General features: G+C 50.2%; 1 protein-coding gene across 1 annotated transcript in view; it reads left to right on the top strand.

Moving 5' to 3' along the window:
• BAP1 (BRCA1 associated deubiquitinase 1) overlaps positions 1 to 21,813 on the top strand; it is a 270,726-nt gene that overhangs the window by 102,411 nt on the left and 146,502 nt on the right. Inside the window, exons 9-11 of the mRNA XM_086938734.1 lie at positions 3,981 to 4,104; positions 10,688 to 10,826; positions 11,009 to 11,193. Of these exons, the coding sequence (XP_086794860.1) occupies positions 3,981 to 4,104; positions 10,688 to 10,826; positions 11,009 to 11,193 (448 nt within the window). The remainder of the gene's footprint in view (positions 1 to 3,980; positions 4,105 to 10,687; positions 10,827 to 11,008; positions 11,194 to 21,813) is intronic.

The raw sequence follows: 21,813 nt of genomic DNA on the forward strand, positions 1-21,813 counted from the left end.
CCTGTAGCAGCTGTAGCACTCAGAATCATTCACAGGCATGGTCATCACTTACTGTATTACACTCCATCTCTGCCACAATGGCGAAAAACAATCTGAGGATGGAGAGGATGCCCATGCGCACTGTAGTCTAGGGGAGGAGCCACCTATCTCGTGATACTTCGAAGACTCTTCCAGGACAACAATGTGCAATCATCCGGACCCAACACTAGGCGGCGATTTATGCACAGTTATGAATGTCAGCAGCCCTACATGCCAAGAACAGATGCATACTGGTAAGTAGCATATTCCTTCTTTCTTATCCTGGGGACGCTTGCCCATGACCGCATTAACCATGACGGGACTAAGTTTGAGTCTGCCACTACCAACTGGATGCGCTGCACCAGCCGGGGCCCCACCCGGGAGGTTGCGAGTAATGTAGTGAACCAGACCCCTGATAACTGCTACCGAAGAAACATACAGGGGTCGCAATTGGACGGCTGTCAAAACACCCGCCTGGGGATGCAAGATGTAAGCAGCCAACACAGGCCAGGTAGCGCCTGGAATAGACAACGGTCCTTGTCTGACCGCTGTAACAACATGTGGGAGGGCGCCATTAAACCAAACGGCATGCTGCCAAACAGAAATCGGAATTTCTACCGACCGATATGGAGCGTACACTGCAGGAGCATCAGCGGGGTATACAAGTGAAAAACACCAGAAACCGCATCCACAGCGGGAAATGTGACCCATGAGTAATACAACTCAAACGGGTACGCCACGTCAGCAGAGAACACAAAAACCACCACCTGTCCCTCAACAGAAACGAGGTATTCCTGCAAATGATTACGCACAGCTACACAGCTATGAGCCGGGATATCAACCGCAGCCATATCGAAACAGTAAGAGCGAAGTACAAGACAATACTAGTACGCACAACTGGGTTGTAATCCAAAGAAGAAACCTTAGAGAATGAACAAGCTTGAAACAACCTATGTAATTATAGGTAGGTATTTTATCCGTCACTACCGTCAACCGGAAATGATAGTGAGTGGGTTGTAGACTGATAAAAGCACTACTCAAGTGTTTCACAATAAGACCACACTGGTTGGCGGTGCCACGTAACAGGGATTCTGCACAAACACAGAACTGTGCACAGAGACTTTGGACATCAGTGAATGAGGGTGTGCCAAAACTCACCTCGGTACCCAAAATCCCCTACCAGACTAGTATCAGTGTCACATTAGCTCTTCGTCTTATAGCAAAGAAACCAATGATTAGACAACCTAGAACATGCGTCTTAGGACCATCTCAGAATTGGTGAGAAGTGAGAACACTCTTTTGTTATACGTTCATACCAGTCCCCAACAGGAGTAAAATAGAGACACAGTAAGGTTAAAATGTTTATTTTAACGACGTGATCTCAAGCGTAGTATTTTAATCAACATAAGCATACATATGGATAAGAATAATACGGAAAGCATGGTTACAATTACATAAAATACAAAAGGAGGAATCATGTTACAATGACAGTGCAAACAGGTGATAAAAGCGCCTATTTAAAGCACCCTCCCTATCTAGGAACTATGTATTATAAAACTATAGAAGGTCTCTGGAGTTTTCTTAGGGGGACCCCATTTATCTGTCCGCTCAGTAATTGTAAATTACATCAGGATCAGTTAGTCTCTCTGCATGCCTGGAATCTTCCAAGTGTGTCCTATTCTGGCAAGTGTGCTATGGTAAAGGCGCCAGAATCCTCCTCGGCTTGCAGCTGCCAAATTGTTGTGACTAGAATGTGTTACACGGACTCTCACGTTATGATAACCTTGGCGGCTCAGCACTCACTGTGCAGACTGGGGACACGATGTATGTTTAGAGATGTTGAAAAACAACCCTTTTCTCATGTATAGACCTTTGTGAAAGCGAACTCAGCAAAAACAGCTAAGCAGTGTTGTGTGCAAAAAAGCAGCAAAAAGGAAAATGGCGTTTAAACTTCTAATAAGCCATGCTAACTTAACATGCACGCAAAAAGAAGCACATAAACCACACTGCAATAGGACTATGCTCCCTCCCACAGGAGCGTTGCATAATTTAGGGTGAAGTCACCCCAGATAAGGAGCTCATTGGCCCTACCTGACACTCCCTTAAAAGCATCCCTAAATTTAGTAGGCACCCTCAGACCTGAAAATCTGTTCTTGCCAACCTAATCAGGACGAAGAAGACGCCGTGCAGTGAAGCCTGAAGACGCATACTGACTTGGCCCCAACACTACCACCCTTTCTCCAGCTTCAAAGACCCTACTAAAGAAGACAACGCCTGTCCTGCAGCCAGCCATTTCCAGAACCCAAGGAAGATTGCCTGGCCTTTGATAAAGATCAGAACTCCTGAGGGCAGCGGATCTGCCACCCAAGACATCTACAACACCCCTGCACCTGAAGCCCCTGGGCCCTGGTGAGCTGAATTGACTGTGTCCCCACGACCCTCACCACCCCAGCTTACCTCTGCTGTGACTGGTTTTCTCTGTGCTGCTCTGCTTCGACATCTGCAGCCTGTTTGTCAAATTGAGTTTCTCCATTGAAAAGCACTGGGTGCCCGATGCTGTATTTGCACCCTGTGTCGCAGGTGGTGCAGACTTTGTGCTTACCTGAATTTGACCTCTGCTGTTCTTAACCCCCAATGACTGAAACTGTAAGTTGGGTACTTACCCGTGAAACTGCATTGTTGTTTTCCTCCATAGGATAACATTGAGCTGTTTGGAAATTGCACTGTTGACTTTCTATAGACGAAAATATTTTTTCCTGAAAACATACTTACCTTTTTATTAAGATCTTGGTCTTAAAATAAAATTGAAACAAAGCTTATTTTTCTAAAATTGTTGTGGATCTACTTTTTGAGGCATGTGTCAGTTATTGGTCAGTGTGTGTTCAATAAATGTCTTGCACTCCTCTGTGCTAGGCCTAAGCCTGCTCGTCCACACTATCACAAAAAGAGCACTTTAGATTTACATTGAGCCCAGTACACTTCTTGTGGAATCTCTGGACTCTCTGCAAGGCATAGCCACTTAGTTGTATACCATATACAGAGGCAGCTTCCTACATTTGATTCCATACATCCCTATTTTCAGTGAAGCCATCATGTAGCTGGGGAACCCGTTTTCATTAGTGTCCAACACATGTTCTAAAATGGCTTCACTGCTCACTTGTACTGCAGAAATGGAACTGATCAGCACAGAGACATATCTGCTCATGCAGTTATGCTCTCACATGTAATACTAAGCACCCTGCCATAAGTCTGTCAGGCCTGCTGTAGGGGTGACTTTCAAGTATCACATGCAGTGGTAGTAGACATAGCACACAGGGATGTATGACATGTTGTGTTTTCACTTTTGTTGCACCAAGGCACGCATCCCGCAATGGCAGTTGTGCATGTGCTTATTGAAGCGTCCCTTAGGGTGGCACATTTTGTGCTGCAGCCCTTAGGGGCCCTCTTTAGTACCTCAGACGCTGGGTACCAGAGGAATCAATTACTAGGAACTTACCAAGGGTGCTAAATGTTTTGCCAATTGGGGGAAAAATTGTATAGTTTTATTAAAGCACTCTGGCACTGGGGACCTGTTAAACAGGAACCCAGCGCACTTTCAGTCAAAATCACATCCTTTACCAGGCAAAAAGTTGTGGTAACCATGTCAAAAAGGTGCACTTTCCTACAGCTCCTGGTAGCAGAGTGGCTCCTTTGGTGGTCCTTTTCGTCAGATCTGTGAACAGAGGCTCCTTGTTTCGGCCAGCAGGGTGTGCTGATACTGTAGGTTCTGACACCCAAGTTGGGTTGCTTACAGGTTGCATTTGCTCATGTGTATTCTTGTGACCATAAAACACTTGGCTGGTTGTGTATGACCACCGAGATCTGGTTGCTCGCTGTTAATTTGTCAGATTTTTGTAGCCTCACCTAGGCATGAGGTCCCTGAGCCATATGAAATTTTTGTGATTTATTTTCTTCTTTTCCAGAGAGCCGTATCATGATATTCGCTTTAACCTTATGGCAGTAGTCCCAGACCGGAGGCTGAAATATGAATGTAAACTGAATGTCCTGAAAATGAACCGACAAACTGTACTAGAGGCCCTGCAGCAGGTAAACTGAGATGTGTTGGTGTTTTAAGACTTAAACACTATGGCAAACAAATGATGGCTGTAAGTGCAGGTCCCTTAAATGTGATAATATTTTATAGAGGTAGGGTAATTGGGGGGTAAAAAGGGTAGAGTTGGATTGTGGGGAAAGTATGTCTTTTCTACCTGCTACTGGTAACACTAGTGTCTTCAACAAGCTTTGATTTCAAGAGTGGGGACACGCATGCTTGTGCAGAGCAGTGACTGTACTTTTACTTTACCCTGGTCATTTATGAATTATTATTAGTTTTGGATAAACAACCGCCTATTGTTGGTTTCCTTGATGCTCCTGTCCCTCTGAAAACAAATTACAAACAATCTGGGGGGCGATCCTACCCACTGAAGGTAATTGTCTCTGGAACTCCCTTGGGCAAACTCTTAATGGAAACTGAAGTTTATAACCGTTACAAAACCCATCTTTTCTGTATAGCCGGTGGGCTTGATGTCCGGAATATTTCTGTGCTGGCTACTTGTCTGATAAGTTCATATCTTTAGTACACCTTTCAACCTGGTATTGCCTTAGAGCAGTGTGGGTGCTTCGCAAATCCTCTACATAATAAATCAAGCTCTGTTTTCCGCATTAGAGCTTGGTATAAACCCATATTTTATTTTATTATGCTGTTAAGTGAAAGCGGGAATAATATTGAGGCATGTGCTTGTGTGGCAGCATAACAAATTAGTACAGCAATTAAAATGTATTATGTATCCACAGAGGAAATGATATAAATGCATACTTTTGTTAGTACCCTAAAAACAGGACATGATTCTATTCTTTGAACAAGTACTGACAATTAAGGATTCCCCTCCAACCCTCAGCTTTACACAGCCAATATAGATCTTCTGGCACATCTTTCCATCGTTGAATATCTGAAAGAGACACGTTAGTGATAGATTCCTTACCTTAGAATATCCCCAGGCGTCAGACTGGATCCGGAAAAAATTGCCTAGCAATACCCCTGCGCAATACCCCAGACGTCGTCCGCTGCTCCGCGTCCGTCGTCCGCGTTGTAAGCGCCCGAATGACGTCGCCGGAGTACTTAGACGCCGCCCTCTGGCGCTGACGTCAGTTCTTCTTGTATCCGCACCAGCTAGCACATATCCGGAGAAGCTCTACCCCTTAGTCACTTTTTGACTAAACTTTTTTTGATCTGGTTTTTCTCGAGTCGTTCAACTCCTACGGTGCCGGTAGGAATGCCCAGGTTCAAACCCTGCTCCAAGTACAGCCGAATGATGTCGGTTACCGACCCCCATCGCCGGTGCCTTCAGTGTCTAGGCCTCGACCACGACGACCGGCCTGCTCTGACTGCCGGGCCCTGACGTCTAAGGCTAGGCGGGAGCGGTCCCGCAAGCGACTTGAGATCCGGCAGTCGGCCCGCACCGTTCAAGGTCCCGGTCCTACAGGAGGTCGCGGGGTCGGAGCCCTCGTAGCTCCGAGAGTGGGCATCGGTCTTCGGGATCAAGATCCTCCGGTAAGAGGCATGAGAGGTCAGAAAGGCGTCATTGCTCTTCCGACCCAACCGCGACGCGGCCGGGGGTTCGGGTGACACCACTTACGCGGCTCCGACAGGGTCGCGGGCGCCGCAGCCTGCCCCACACCTTCCAGTCCCTGGGCACGATGCGACGCCTGAGGAGGTCGAGCGGTATCTTATGGCCATGAGGTCCCTCCCTCCTCTGCCGGGCTCCGTGGCGCCTTCGGGACCAGCGGTCCCGGCTGAGGGGGCCTAGCGGGTCGGGTGCTTCGGCTCAGACGCCGCCGGGTGCTTCGGCCCGACGCCGCCGGCGACTTCGGTCCCAGTACCGCAGGCCCCCACTGGATCCGCTTCCGGATCCGGGTCGTCGCCGGTCGACCTCACCGACGCCGGCCCCTAGAGTGTCACCCCCGGCGACGCCGTCCCCCATCCTGCCCTCGATTCGGTTCTGGCGCCGCTCTCGACGTCGTATGGAGACTTTTATTTCCATGAACCGGCCCCATCTTTTGAACCTGAATTTCAGGTGATGGGTGACGAGGGAGTTTGGGAGGGGTCTGTGGACCCTCTGGCACAGGAGTGCCAGTCTCAGCAGGACTGGACATGTGAGCTTGGGGATGCCATTGGACTGGACACTTCGCCAGACACTGGTTTTGTCTCCCCTCCAACCGTGGCTACGGAGGAGGGGGCTTCCTACAGTGTAGTGTTGACGCGGGCGGCCAAGGCATTGGGCCTGGAGCTCCCCGTCGCGCCCGTGAGGACTAACCTCCTCACTGAGGTCCTTAAACTGCAGGCAAGCTCGGCTGAGCCAACTACTGCTGTTTAATGAGGCCTTGTGTGACGTTCTTTTGGGCACTTGGTCTAAGCCCGCTACAGGTCATCCTCTAGATGGGAACGTGCCAAGACGCTACCGCCCGGCTCCAGGCGACCCTTTCTTCTTGTCCAGCCACCCCATCCCGAGAGCCTGGTTATCCAGGCCTCTACTTCCAGAAGGTGTTCTCGTCCCTGAGTTTGGGACTGCGGTCAGTCAATACCGCATGCCTCTTGGGCCGCTACACCCACACTCTGTGGGACACGGTCGCGGACGTGCTGCCACAATGTCCGGAGGAGGCCCGGACTAAATTCGCCCAAGCCCTTGCGGAGGGTCAAGATGCGGCACGCTATTCCATCCGGTGTGGGCTGGATACCACGGACTCACTGGGCAACTTTTCGGCTGATGTCTAGGCCACTCTTTTGGACATGCCGTTTGATGGCCGTCGCCTCTTTGGCGACAAGGCAGACCATGCACTTGAGCGTTTTAAGGACTCCAGGGCTACGGCCAAGTCCTTGGGCCTCTCGGCCCCACTCCAGCAAACGGGTGCCTTTCGTGGCCAAGGAAGGGGCGCTCCCACACGTGCTGACAGCCACGCACCGCAGACTAATACACAGTGCGGTGGCGGCCGTGGAAACCGCCGTGGCGGCGGTCGGGGACAACGGCGGGGCCAGTCCACACCTTCCCCTGCAGCATCCGCCTCAAAACCCCCCTAGTCCGTGCTTTCAGGCCCATGTGACGCCAGTGGGGGGCAGGGTTCGCCATCATCACTTCACTGGCGCACTGTCACGTCGGACATGTGGGTGCTGCAAATCGTCCGAAGGGGCTACTCCCACCCCTTCGAGAGGACCCCTCCAGCCATGCCACCGCAATACCACCGCGTGTCAGGGGATCATTTGCAACTTCTGCAAGAGGAAGTTACGGCCCTCTTGGCCAAGGGGGCCATCGAGCGCGTTCCTGGGCCAGAAGTAGGATTTGGTTGTTACTCCCACTACTTTCTGGTACCCAAGAAGGGCAAAGGGGGCCTGCGCCCTATCTTGGACCTACAGAACGTCAACGGCTTCCTCCGTAAGGAGAAGTTCAAAATGCTGACACTGGCTCAGGTCTTAGCTGCCCTGGACCCAGGAGACTGGATGGTAGCGTTGGACTTGCAGGACGCTTATTTCCACATCCCCGTCCTGCCGGCCCACCGGCGCTACCTGCGGTTCACGGTAGGCCACGAGCACTTTCAGTTTACCGTGCTCCCCTTCGGCCTTACCAGCGCCCCACGGGTGTTCACGAAAGTGATGGCGGTGGTCGCAGCTCATCTGCGCAGGTTAGGGGTTTCAGTCTTCCCCTACCTCGACGACTGGTTGTTGAAGGCGGGCTCGCCCCAGACAGTCGTCAGCCACCTCCAGACAACGGCGGACCTCCTGCACCAGCTGGGGTTTTCCATCAATGTGCCGAAGTCACACCTGTGCCCCTCTCAGAAGCTCCTCTTCATCGGAGCGGTCCTCGACTCGGCGCAGTTTCGGGTTTATCCTCCCGAACAGCGGATCCGGGATACTCAGGCTCTGATTCCAATCTTTCAGCCTTTATCCCGCGTCTCGGTCAAGTTGACGCTGCGGCTTCTGGGGCTGATGGCCTCTTGCATCCTTCTGGTGCATCACGCCAGGTGGCGGATGCGGGCTCTGCAGTGGGTGAAGTTTCAGTGGGCCCAGCATCAAGGCAACCTGTCCGACCATGTCATGATCTCGGAGGGCACTGCGAGACAGCTGCAGTGGTGGCTCACGGACCGCGATTGGGTCAGCGGCAGATCCCTCTCCCTTCCCCAACCGGAGCACGTAGTTGTGACGGACGCGTCCCTCTAGGGCTGGGGAGGCCACATGGGAGAGGCGGAGATCAGAGGCCTCTGATCTCCGGCGGAGTCCCGGCTCCATATCAACCTTCTGGAGCTGCGGGCGATTCGTCTAGCACTGAAGGCATTCCTCCCCTCTGTCCGGGGGAATGCAGTGCAGGTGTTCACGGACAACACCACCCCCATGTGGTACTACAACAAACATGGCGGGGTGGGGTCGTGGACCCTCTGCCAGGAGGCTCTGCGCCTCTGGCAGTGGCTGGAACATCAGGGCATGACCCTGGTGGTTCAACACCTGGCAGGTTCTCTGAACGACAGGGCGGACTAGCTCAGCCGAAGGTGCATGATGGATCACGAATGGCGTCTGAACTCTGACGTGGCGCTAGGCCTCTTTCTGCAGTGGGGAGAAACTTGATTAGATCTATTAGTCAGCTAAGAGAACGCGCAATGTCATCAGTTCTGCGCGTTGGAATTTCCAAGGCGGCACTCGCTCGGGGACGCTTTTCGTCGCGAGTGGAGTTGCGGTCTGTTGTACGCCTTTCCGCCTATACCACTTCTGCCCAGAGTGCTGAAGAAAATCAAGCACGACCGGGCCCAAGTCATCCTTGGGGCTCCAGACTGGGCGCGAAGATACTGGTATCCCGAGCTACTCAGTATGTCAGTCGATCCCCCGGTTCGTCTGCCTCTTCAGAAGGACCTTCTGTCGCAGCAGCAGGGGACGGTCCTCCACCCGAACCTGTCCAGTCTCCACCTCCATGCTTGGAGATTGAGCGGCGACAGTTGAGGCCATTTGACTTGCCTCCTGAAGTCTGTTATGTCATTCTGGCAGCCAGGCGTCCCTCCACAAAGTCGGTATACGCCTGCAGGTGGAACAGATTTGTGGCATGGTGCAAAGCAAAGGCTGTGGATCCTCTCAATGCCTCTCTTTCTGAGGTTCTCCTCTTCCTTCTTTCTCTTGCCCAGCAGGGCTCTGGTCTGGGCACTATCAAGGGCTACCTTTCTGCCCTTTCAGCCTTCTTAAGGCTACCTGATCAGCCTTCATTGTTCAAGTCCCCCATTGTAAACTGATTCTTAAAGGGCATCACTCATATGTTCCCTCCTGTTCCTTTCGTGATGCCCCAGTGGGACTTGAACCTGGTTCTAACTTACTTGATGTGCGCTCCCTTTGAGCCGCTTCATAACTGTCCTCTCCGTCTTCTTACACTTAAGACTGCTTTCCTGGTTGCCATCACCTCTGCCAGCAGAGTGAGTGAGCTCCAGGCTCTTTCCTCTAAACCTCCTTTCCTTTCTGTCCATATGGACAAGGTTGTGTTGCGGGCAAAACCCTCTTTCCTGCCCAAGGTAGTCACAGCCTTTCACATCAGGCAGTCCATCACCTTGCCCACCTTCTTTCCGCCTCCGCATCCCTCGAAAGAGGAAGAGAGGCTCCACCGTCTGGACCCAAAACGTGCGCTCTCTTACTATCTGGATCGCACACGCCAGTTCCGGGTGGATGACCAACTCTTTGTTGGTTACGTGTGCGCTAAGAAAGGACGGGCGGTTCACAAGCGGACCATCTCTTGGTGGATCGCGCTGTGCATCCAAGCGTGTTACTTCTTGGCTAAGAAGGAACCTCCTGTTGGGCTGAGGGCCCACTCCACTCGGGCCACGACGACTACTACTGCCCAGGGCCACGGAGTCCCCTTGCAGGACATTTGTCAGGCAGCTACGTGGGTCCCGCTGCACACGTTCGCAAGACACTACTGCCTGGACAGCCAAGTCCGGACGGATGGCTTCTTTGGCCGTTCCGTCCTCCAGGACTTTCTGGTGTGATTATTGGTTCGCAGACCCACCAACGGGGTTGGTATTGCTGGGGTATCTATTCTAAGGTAAGGAATCTATCACTAACATGTCTCTTTCAGATGTACGAGTTAGTACTTGTGTAACGATATATCTGTAAGAGACATTAGTTAGTGAAAGATTCCTTACCGACCCACCCATCCTCCCCGTTCTGTGAACCGATATCTAGGGTTAAGGTCATCTCCTTTCAGGGCCCTAGTTTCATGGCACCAGTGTTGGTTCTATCACGGCTCTGCGTATCTGGCGCGGAAAAGCTGTGTATAAGAACTGACATCAGCGCGCGAGGGCGGCGTCTAAGTACTCCGGCTACGTCATTCCGGCGCTAACGACGCAGACGACTGCCGCGGACGACGCCTACCAACGCGCAGGGGTATTGCTACGCAAAAGTTTCCGGATCCAGTCTGATGCCTGGGGATATTCTAAGGTAAGCAATCTATCACTAACTAATGTCTCTTACAGATATATCGTTACACAAGTAGTAACTTGTGCTTTTGGGACTTTTAGACACAGCTTGTGATCTGACAATGTTCTTCTCTCCTGCTGTATCATCTTTGTACTCTTTTGTTCCTTCTCATTGCTGTCCTTTCTTTTGCAGCTGATTCGACTCACACAGCCCGAGCTAATCAAGGCCCAGGATCCCCAGGCTCCGGAGGACTCAAAGTCCTCCATTCACAAGTCCTCTTTGACCGTGGAGAATAACAAGAGCCAGACCGGACCAGAAACTACACATACTGGTACAAGGGAGGGGCCCTTCTCATGGGTAACCACTACTTTCTGGCAGCCTATAAGGCATATGTCTTCCCTGGCCAACTTTTACATAAAACAGCTAATGTGAAGAAGCTGATTTTTCTGCACTTCTCATGACGCATGATATCATGCTCACAATTTCCTCTGTGCTCTTGTGTGTTCTTCTCAGATGTCAGTGAAGAGCATGCAGGTCAATTGCACCCCATAACTACGGCCAGAACTCCTAACAAGTCCAAAGTGCCTGGGAAGTCGGGACTGAGTTGTGTCAATGGAGCTTCAGGAACCCCAAGTCCAGTTGTGCTGCGACTGCCTCCCTTTCTTGATAATCACAACTATGCCAAATCCCCAATGCAGGTTAGTGAGTTACCTTTTGAAATCATGCTTGAATAGGTTATTACACTGGGGTGGCTATCAACTCCTGATGGGTTTTTCATCTGTGTTTACTCATTATGCACCAACAGTACTTTTTTTTTTTTATTGAATTTTTATTGATTTCAGTAATAAACAAAATACAATTGCGGCATAGGCAGGCATTTCAACGTATCTGATCACAACAGCATATAAGCACATTAATACTCAAAGGCATAAATCCGGCAAATGGAGAATATCACATATACAATCATATCAACGGTAAGAGCAGTATCTTCTATGGTTACAAATCGTCGCATAAGGATGCAATTAGTGTGATTCAACTTCCACCCACAGGACCCTCAATCAACTATGTTCCTGCTTCTGGCGACAATACCCCCTCAGCAGTAATCTGTAGTTCAGAGATTTCCTCGCCAGCCTTACTTAACAGATACGTTTGGTATGGTCCCCAGTAGCTTCTGGGACGATTTCTGGGGGGGTAGTAATTAACTGTATGTATTGGCTTAAGTTTGACAATACAAGATATCTGCCTGCCATTCTGTGATTCGTAGAAGCGAGCGCCTCATCCATCGCAATGCCAACCGCCTTTTTGCAAGTAAGAGTCCAACAGCTAACAACGGGCGCAGTGTCTTGTTTGCTGAGATCTCCCGACCCCCCCAATAGCGCCATTTTAGGGTCAGGTTCCAGATCCGCACTGATGATAGTTCCCAACTCTTTAAACACTTTTCGCCAGAAGGCGTAAACCCCTGGACATTGCCAGGCTAAGTGCCAACATCCTGCTCCCTCCAAACCACATCTTTGACAACAGGAAGTCTCTGCTAGACCGTATCGTAACTGGCATTCAGGGCTGCAATAAGCTCTGTGTAAAAATTTTAAATGGACTAGTCTGTGCCTCCCATTTAGAGATACCGACTGGGTGCAGGCACAGCAATATTGCCACTCTTTATCACTCAGGGGAGTGTCCAGATCGCTCTGCCATTCCAACCGCAGTCTCAAGACTTGAGAGTTACGTGTGTCCTGTAAGCTAGAATAGAATTTAGTGATTAACTTTAGAGGTTCCTCAACCTTAATTAGAGTGTTAAGAACCACATTGCCTGTGGTTCCAGCAAGTCATCCCCAAGAAGGGTACACCAGGTCTTTCGGGCCCTATAATAGTGAAATAATACTGTACCTCCCAGCTGTCTGTCTGCTTGTTGTAATGCCTCCCACGTTGCTAACAAGCCATCTTTAAAACAAATCCCCCATTGTGGTAATGCCTATTGACTGTAGTGCTTGTCTTGTCCCACTTCTTGGCCCAATGGACACCACATGCACCATTGAAGCTGCATTTCGGGTTCATATATGAAGGCTCCCGCCTGCATGTGTAGTGGTGTTTACCAGCCTTGTGCAGTGACAGCGATGGAGTCAAAGGCACGCAGCTTCCTGGAAGCAGGTTGGGTGAGAGTCTGAGGAAGAGTGAGAGGATCCACTGCACTTCTTTCTATGTATAAAAAGGGCAGACCCTGTGGGCCAGGTATCCAATAATGAGCGAATATGCTTTTCACGGCCCAATAGTACTTCTCCAAATCAGGAGCCCCCAGACCACCCAAGTCATAGGGCAAAGTTCGCGAGTTCCATCGTATGCGAGGTTGTATACCAGCCCAAGCAAACCGTATCGACTGTGTGCTCCAGCATTTGAACAGGTGTTTTGGCAGCAAAATGGGTATATTTAGACATAAAAAGAGGAATCGAGGTAAAATAACCATCTTCATAATAGAGATTCTCCCTATCAGCGAGAGTGGAAGTTTAATCCACTTGTCTATGTTGTCTGTGAGCTTTTGTGTGGCTTTGCCATAATTTTTCAGTAGCACTATCGCTGGTTCTGTGTGGAATTGGAAGCCCAAGTAGCGGACCGCCTCCGTGGTCCAGCGCAGTGGGAATTCCATGGCCAGGTCCACTGTGCTGGGAGTGAGGGGAAATATGAAGGACTTATCCCAATTTATTCACAGCAGAGTGACCACCAAACTGCACCACCTCACGCAGTATTAGAAATAAATTTACCTCCGGATTATGTATATATAATAAAGTATCATCTGCAAAGGCAGAAATGTTCGGTGTGTATTTGGGGAATTTCAGCCCTCTGCGTGCATGATACTCGCGGATTGCGCAGGCCAGTGGTTTCGCAACAATTGTGTACAATGGTGGAGACCGAGGATAGCCCTGCCGAGTTCCCCGAGTGATGTTAAATGACTGAGAGACCTCATTCCCAATCCTCACTCTTGCTGTGGGTGCTGTATATAGTACAGATACCAGACGGAGATACATGTCTCTGACTCTTATTTTAAGCAATACTGCCAACATGAAGCTCCACTCTACAGTCAAAGGCTTTTTTGGCATCCAGAAAGACCACCGCAGCCTTGACTTCTGGGTTTAGTCTCACTTCAGTGCCAAACAAAGTCCTCAGATTTTGGGATAAATTACCCTGCCTGCTCTGAGCGAATAATACTAGGGAGCAATAATGTCAGTCTGTTGGCTAAGATTTTAGCATAAAGCTTAGTGTCTATGTTAAGCAAAGATAAGGGCCTAAACGAAGAGCAACTTGTCAGTGAATTTCCTGGTTTTATTACTATGACAATGACAGCTTCACGCAAAGGAGGGAGGCATAACGCCTGCCACCGCCATCTCCTCGTAAAGCATTTTGAGGTGAGGAATCAATAGGTCTTCAAATTCTTTATTAAAGGTTACAGTGAGCCCATCTGCCCCTGGAGCTTTTCCCAGCTGCCATCCCCCCAAGTGCCTCCCGTATCTCATCCGACGTTAGAGGTGCTATCAGGTGTTCCCTGTGCTCCACCACTAGCCATGGCATTTTAATATACGAGAGATTCTCCTCTAGCGCTTTACTATGTGGAAGGGTCTGAAAGGTATACAATGCCTTATAATAAGTGTGAAAATGTGCTGCTATTTCCCCTGGTGTGTGTGTAATGTGTTTCCTTTGTCATCCATCATGCTCACGATAGCCTCTAATTCTCTCTAAGGTCTCAATATTCCTGCTAGAGTAGCGCCTGGTCTCTTCCGCTCACCTTAGCATCGTGCCGATGTGTATTTGCCCATGTGTTTGATTTTGTCGTTGGCTGTATCTAGGTGCTCTGCCAGTTTCTGTTGGATGTCTACAGTGGTTTGGGCAGATCCTCCCTCAATCAAGTTCCGTTCCAAATTACCTATTTCCCGTTCCAGTGCCTCAGATAGAACGAAACACCTCCTGCATGAGTAGAGATCACCACCCCTTTGACGAACACCTTAAATGTTTCCCATAACGTGGTAAATTAGGTCACTGACCCGATATTATCAGAGAAGAAGTTCTCTATGGCTAACCCTTCTGGTTGGTGGGAAACGCCATGTTAATGCATGGATACGTGGTGCCCCATACCTCAAGGCAAGGTGGACAGGGGAGTGATAGGAGTAAGTCAGTGGCAAATCCGCACACTTCACAACTCTGGAACTCAATCCCCTGGACAACAACCAAAAGTCAATTTGAGTGCGAGTGTCGTGCACGGAGGAATAATGGGTATAACCTCTCACATAGGGGGATCTGTTTCTCCAGGTATCTATGAGGTCATCTGAATGCATTATATCTTGGATGGCTGCTGCCACAGCCACTGGATGCCTTGGCAGGCCCTGAGATCTGTCTATACTTGGATCTAATATACAATTAATCACCTGCACCTTGATCTTCGGAAAGTGGCTGACAGAGTCACTAACGCAGAGGAAGAAGTGGCCACACTGTGTGAGGAGGTCGCCATCGGTTTTGCACTATGGTCTCTACACTGCAAACTCAGTCCAACCGCATGGAAGACAGAGTGGAAGACGCGGAAGGGCGTTCGAGACGGAACAACTTAAGGTTCGTGGGCTTCCCCGAAAAAGCCGAAGGACCGGCAGCGTTCCTCTTCTTTCAAGAGTGGATCACCACAGCCCTAGATAACATCAGACTCCCTAACTTTATCGCCATCAAGAGAGCCCACCGTACCGTTGGCCCTCCGATGAGCCCAGGCTCCGTGCCTAGAGCACTAATAGCACGCCTGTACTACAGAGCTAGAGACGTGATTCTCCAGCATATTTTTGATATTTTGATATTTTGAGGGGGTATTTCTAAAGCGCAGCGTTCGCTCCGGAGGGAGCATCATGGCGCTGGCCCGCCGAAGTACAAATTCCGGACAATCAATACATTTCTCGAATACACTAGGAAAGTTCAGGAGCTTTGCAATGGTTTTTTGGGGATTAAAAGATGCCTTCAGCAATATAACATCAAATACAGCCTGCTATACCCTGCTTAACTAAGAGTACAGTATAAAGACAAGGTCCGTTTCTATGAGATGCCACAAGAGGTGGTGGACTGGAAGGAGACGTTGGGCCAGTCCAAAACCTGGAATGGCGAGAAGAACGGTTGCACCTTTGGCGGCAACGAGGGCAGCGCCGGGATGGCGCGGAACAAAGACTCTCCCAACAAGAGGCACCAGAGACGGGACGAATCCTGGTTGACGCAGATGGTACTCTGCGGACAGAATTGGCTGTCATACAACTCCGAAGGATAAAAGACAGAGACAGGAGTGTCCTTTTCGAGAATAGATGACGGTTCAAGAAGTTCGAGAGACAGTAAAGTATTGTGAGTAAGGGAAAAGGCTGGGGGACTGGAGCATGGCAGTGGAAGGACACTATGATGGTGCCAGGTGCGAAGTAAGTCTCAAGGAAGGGAAGCGGGTAGGTGCACATTGAAAAATATACCTGTCAGGACTCCATGCTGGGCGGCTCTGCCACTAAGACTCATTAGGACTTCCCAGGGGCTGAATTGTCCAACTCGGTATCACGGGCCCTGGTGGCCAGGCCACATGAAGTTAGTTAAGCTGACTATAGTAACTTTTTGTTGGGGCTTTTCACACTGATTTAGTTGGGTCGATGGGGATACGTTGGGGCAATTGTTGTGTTAGGGGTACGTTAAAAACTAGCAGACAAATCAGGAGCTCAGGCAAGCGGAGCAAGAAATGTAGGGCTGTTAATAATGGGAGTTGTGATAATGGAGAGCCTTCTGTGAGAGTTAACTGGATGCCCTGGGACAATTCAAAAACATGAGGGATAAAGGAGGTACCTACACGTTTATTACATTGAATGTCCGGGTTTTGAATAATTTTGTTAAGAGCAACCGTATATTTACCTACATGAAACGTTATGGATCTCAATAGCTTTTTTGCAAGAAACTCATCTCAGGGGTGACTGTCTCAAGTATGTTCAAAGACGATGGAGGGGTCAAATATACGCAATATCCTACTCTGGGTTCTCCAGGTGTACTTTGGTGTTGATGGCACCAGGGGTCACTTTTAAAATGATACGAACCAAGCTGGACCCCAATGGTAGATTTGTATTGGTTAAAGGCACCCCGGATGGTTATGAACTGCGCCTTATCAATATATACGCTCCTAACAGTGACAATGGATATTTCCTATGGTCAACTCTGAGTTAGGCCCACCTTAACCAACACTTAGGATTAGTGGTAGCGAAGGTCTTTAATTGCGCCTTCGACAGCACTCTCGATAGACTCCCACAGAGACCAGACGCTAAACCCAAGGTGAGGGAGGCCATCCATAGAGAGGGCAAAACACAATACCTGGCCCTTTACTTGTCTTTATTTATTTATTTATTTATGCAATTTTATATAGCGCAGACTTTACCCGAAGGCGTCAGAGCGCTTCACAGTAGGAACAGAAATGATATAAACTGAGAACATTACACGAACAAAAGATTGCAAAAGCAAACGTTACATTACATACGGTAAAGTGATAATTGTGAGCAAACAAAAATACATGAGGTAGTAAAAATTGTGAGCAACCAAAAATACATGAGGTGGTAAAAAGTGCACAAGAGGAAAAAGTGACAAGTGTGCAGGCACAAGAGAAAACAAAGTATAATTTGAGGTATAATACTTCAATATATGCTAGACACTCAGGCACAAGAACAAACGTTACGTAGGCAAAGGTGGCACTTGTGCAAGTATCAAAGGTAAAAAACATGTGAGGGGAAGCAAACCGCGTGTTACAGGGGCAAAGTGGTGTGTGCAAGTTGCAAGAGGGTACCAAACACAAGTACATGGATAATACTGCAATAAAAGGCAAACACTCTAACCACAAGAACACCCTGGGAGTCTGACCACTCCCCCTTGCTGATAGATTACGCTTTCATTAGGCCCGTTCCAAGATACCTTTATGGAGGATCAATGTTGAAGCTCTGTCGGATCAGGTATATAAGGCTGCTATTGAGAAGAAGCTGAATGGATATTTCAATACTAATTGTAAGCCAACCAACACTAGGGCAAATGAGTGGGACACAATGAAAGTGGTAATTAGAGGGGTATGTATGGCAACAGAGGAGGGGGTCAGGAAAGTGTTAGAAAGAGTCCTGTAGGATCAACAACGCAAGCTAGCCACTTTAGAAGCAGCACTCCCCACAAATGCGGGGGTCTCCAGGGATGGACAGAGCAGAGGCAAAAGATAGGAGATCTATAGGATGGGCTGGATACATTTGACCATAGTAAAAGTAGGAAACAGTTGTATATGGAAGGGGATAAATCAGGCGGGTTACTGGCGCGACTCTTAAAAATGGAAACTCAACCAAAACCAATATTGGCTATAAAGGACCCCGGAAATTATGTCACGAAGTACAGCCAGCATGAGATTAATACTGTTTTTACGGAACACTTGAGGAGTCTACTCAGAACCCGTATTGTAGGCACCCACCTCGACTATGGTGCATTTCCTGGAGGGGATTGCTCTGCCCAGCCTAGATCAGGAAGCCCAGGGCGCCCCAATGACAAAAATGGAAATAATGAAGCAGATCCAACAGATGAAAACACCAGGCGCCGATGGCCGGTTGGCTGAGTTTTATAGGCAATTCTGGGTTATACTGGCAGAACGACTGCTAGAGACTTTGAACGAGGCTCAAGGAAAGAAAGAATTGTCGAGCTCTATGTGGGAGCAGCTTATTGTGCTGATCCCTAATTCAGGAAAAGACCCTAGGATACCTAGCTTGTACCGGCCCATATCTATGTTAAATGTGGATCTGAAACTCCTAAGTCACTTCTTGGCCTCCAGGTTGCGCCTGTATTTGGCCCGGATTATACATGCTGACCAATCGGGTTTCATACCCCGCAGGAATACCCTGCAAAATATCTGCCGTCTTGCACATGTCATGCAGATTCTGGAAAGGAGACCGAGAGATAGCACCCTGGCCATTTTGAACATGGAACAGGCGTTTTATTATGTAAGCAAAGGACTTTCTGTAGTCGGGGATCTCTGTTATAGTCATAATCTAGTGAATAGTCCCGCTCATGTGCGGGGACCCCGGAGCAATCAAAATTAATCTCTTAAGCTGTCTTCTTTGCAGTACTGCATAGACACTTAAGAGAAAATTAAAGACAAATAATGCAGCCTATACATGCAAGGCTACACTGTCTAGTACTTCAAGTAGAAATGCAAGGATATTCCCAAAATATCCCCCTTTAGACCTGTCTGCCAGGTTTCACCATGGAAAACAATTCCCCCCTTCATCAAATCCTTGGAATGATGGAGGGGAAGGGCAGGACAGACAAGCCCTCATAGGCTGCCATTATGTGGCTTAAAAAGGGATACCGTGCCTTTAAGGAAACTTTCCAGAACTCTCCTGGTATTCCAGAATGCACAGCAACTACCTCCACTTTCAGTTCTTTTTTCCGGCTCGTGCTAGCAGGACCCTGGAGCATTGAGCTCTCCCTTATTTGGGTTTATTTTCTACTTATTGTGCACTTTTAAAAGTGATAGAGTGTGTTCACTCTACGTGTTTTTGCCTTGTCTCATCTGGCTGGAGTTTCTCTGCTGTTTTGGCTGCTTTTTTATCAATTATGCCTGCATTATTTGATAAATGTCCTGAGTGCTCCTGGAAAAAGGCAAAATCGGATCCTCACAGGGTGTGCATCCTGTGCCTGCCTTCTTCTCATGTTCCTGAGGAGTGTGATATCTGTCTGCAGTTCCCTAAAAGGACCCTCAAGGACAGGGAGAAGACCAGGCTCCAAGGATAGAGCTGAGAAGGCAGCAAGGACAAGGTGGGTCTGGGCATGAAGGGGCTCCTTCCTCTGCCCGTGCGTCGGCCTCTGGGGGGCTCCCCAGTAAAGAAAAGGCCAGAAAACTCCACCAGTCTCCGTCGATACCCTCGACGTCGGCGTCGAAAGGAATGACCACAGTCCGTTCCCCGTCTCCCCGGGGCTCCGGGTTGAAGCGGCGTCGACGTTTGACATTGAGGGGACTGACGTCGAGACCTCCGACAAGGTCGAGGACTGGTTCGTCGTCGATCTATCATCGACGTCGAGAGGGGTCAAGACGCCGGCGCTCGCCGTCGAGGCGACACCGCCGGTCACCATCGACACGTAAGCCAGCGACGTTGAGACGAAGATCAGCGTCGAGGCGGAGGTTGTCGACCCCGAGGAGATCGACGTCGTCGAGGAGACGATCGACGTTGAGGCACCGCTCTTCGATGTCGAAGAGACGGCCATCGACGCCGAGCAGACGCTCGTCGGCGTCGAGACGACGTTCGTCGACTTCAAGGAGACGTTGTCGACGTCGAAAGGACGCTCAGTGTCGAGGAGGAAGACTAGACGTTCTAGGACTAGGACTGAGTCCTCGGCTTCAGCGAGCACGCGGTTGCGGCGACGCCGTCGCCCGTCCACGAGGGGAAGGACCTCTAGATCGCCCCCCTCTGGTCAAAAGAAGAAGAAAAGGAGAGTGGGACAGTCTCTAGACTCGGAGTACTCGAGTCTACTCACCCTCGAAACCGAGGTCGCCTACACCTCCTCCTTAACCTGTGGATCCTCCTCCGCTTACCCCGACTCCTCCTCCACAACCTCCTGTGCCTCCACCACCTCCGGTTCCTCCTCACCGCCCTCCTCCACCGGCTCCGCCGAGGTCTGTCTCGCTACCTCATTTGCCGACGCCGCCTACAGGGCTTCCACAGCCTAGGCTCCCGGCTCGGCCTCCACAGTGCCCTCCTTTCTGGCCCGCAGACCGTCTAATGCCGCGCAGATCGAGGTCTCGCTCAAGGCGGAGAGATAGGTCCAGGAGTTGCCATCGCTCATCTACGAGGTCCAGACGGCGCCATAGGAGAGACAGATCTAGATCCCGCCACACGGACTCATCCAGTGCCAGGGACTACTCGCTGACCCTGTCGGACTCCCCTTGGACGAGGGTGTCCCCTTCCAGGAGGTGTTGCTGCGAGGAGCGGCTAAGCTGGGCATCACGCTCACTACCCCCATGCCCTTGACTTCCGTTATTTTCAAGACCCTTCACAAGAAGCAATTGTCTTGCCCATTGTTGCCGTTGGTGCCAGGGCTGGTGGAACCCGCCATGGAGCTCTTCCTCACCCCTGCGGTTACTAAAGCAGCGCCTTTTAGGCTGCAGAAGAAGTATCGGGCCCCTGACATGGACCCTGCGTTTCTTCGCTTGGACCCTGCGCCGGATTCGGTGATTGTGACGGCGGCGAGGAAGCAGCACGCAACCACCCAGTCATCGACCGTGCCTCCTGACAAGGAGAACCGCTGGACGGATTCGGCAGCCAGGAAGGTCTGTGGGACGGCAGCCACGTCTATGAAGGCCGCGAGTGCCTGGGCCTTGTTGGGACGTTCTGTTCGGTCCCTCTGGGAGTCCCTAACAAGGTTCGTGGAACGTCTTCCACGGGAGGATAGGGAAGAGTTTGGCTGCGAATTCCTCCCTCCTTGCAGCGCATGGATACTGCCATGGGGTCAACCTGAGGCGCCACGCCTGGCTGCGTCTGACGTCCTTGAAGCCCGAGGCGCAGCAGAGGGTAGCCAATCTAACCTTCTCTGGTGAGACCCTGTTTGGAAAACAAGCAGACGAGGAGATGGCCCGTATGGAGGCGGAGACCTTGACGGCTGTCGGATTGGAAAAGCCGAAGGAACAGAAGAAGACCTTCCGCTCGTTCCAGAGACGGTACAGGGCGCAATGTAGAGGGCAAGATCGCCAGACTGGACAACAACAGCAGCAGTTCCAGAGGCACCCGTCACAAAAGCGCCAGAGGGGCCGTGGTGGTCAGCAGGCTTCATCCGCGACCAAAGGCCCGGCTGGGTCTAGGCCCTGAGCTGTTACTTCCCCTTCATCCGTTACCTGCTCCGGTGGGGGGGAAGTATTCAACATTACCTGGCAGAGTGGAGAAACATTACTCAGGACAAGTGGGTGTTGAATATTGTTTGCAATGGATACAGTCTTCGTTTCACCAGCCTGCCTCCAGCAATTCCACCGGTCGGCTCGCAGTTCCGACTGCGCGAGCTCCAGGCGGAGGCCGATACCCTGTTAAGAAAAAGAGCAATAGAAGACGTCCCTGTGTCTCAAAGGTGAAAGGGTCTTTACTCACGTTTCTTCCTAGTACAGAAGAAGGACAAGAACGAGTTCAGGCCCATTCTGGATTTGCGACAAGCAAACAAGTGGATTCGCAGGGAAAAGTTTTGCATGCTGTCTTTGCACCAGATCTATCCTCAGCTGCAGAGGGGAGACTGGCTGTGCGCGATAGGTCTGCGAGATGTGTACTTCCATGTGCCCA

Source organism: Lissotriton vulgaris, chromosome 9, assembly GCF_964263255.1.
Source record: "Lissotriton vulgaris chromosome 9, aLisVul1.2, whole genome shotgun sequence".
NCBI lineage: Eukaryota > Metazoa > Chordata > Amphibia > Caudata > Salamandridae > Lissotriton > Lissotriton vulgaris.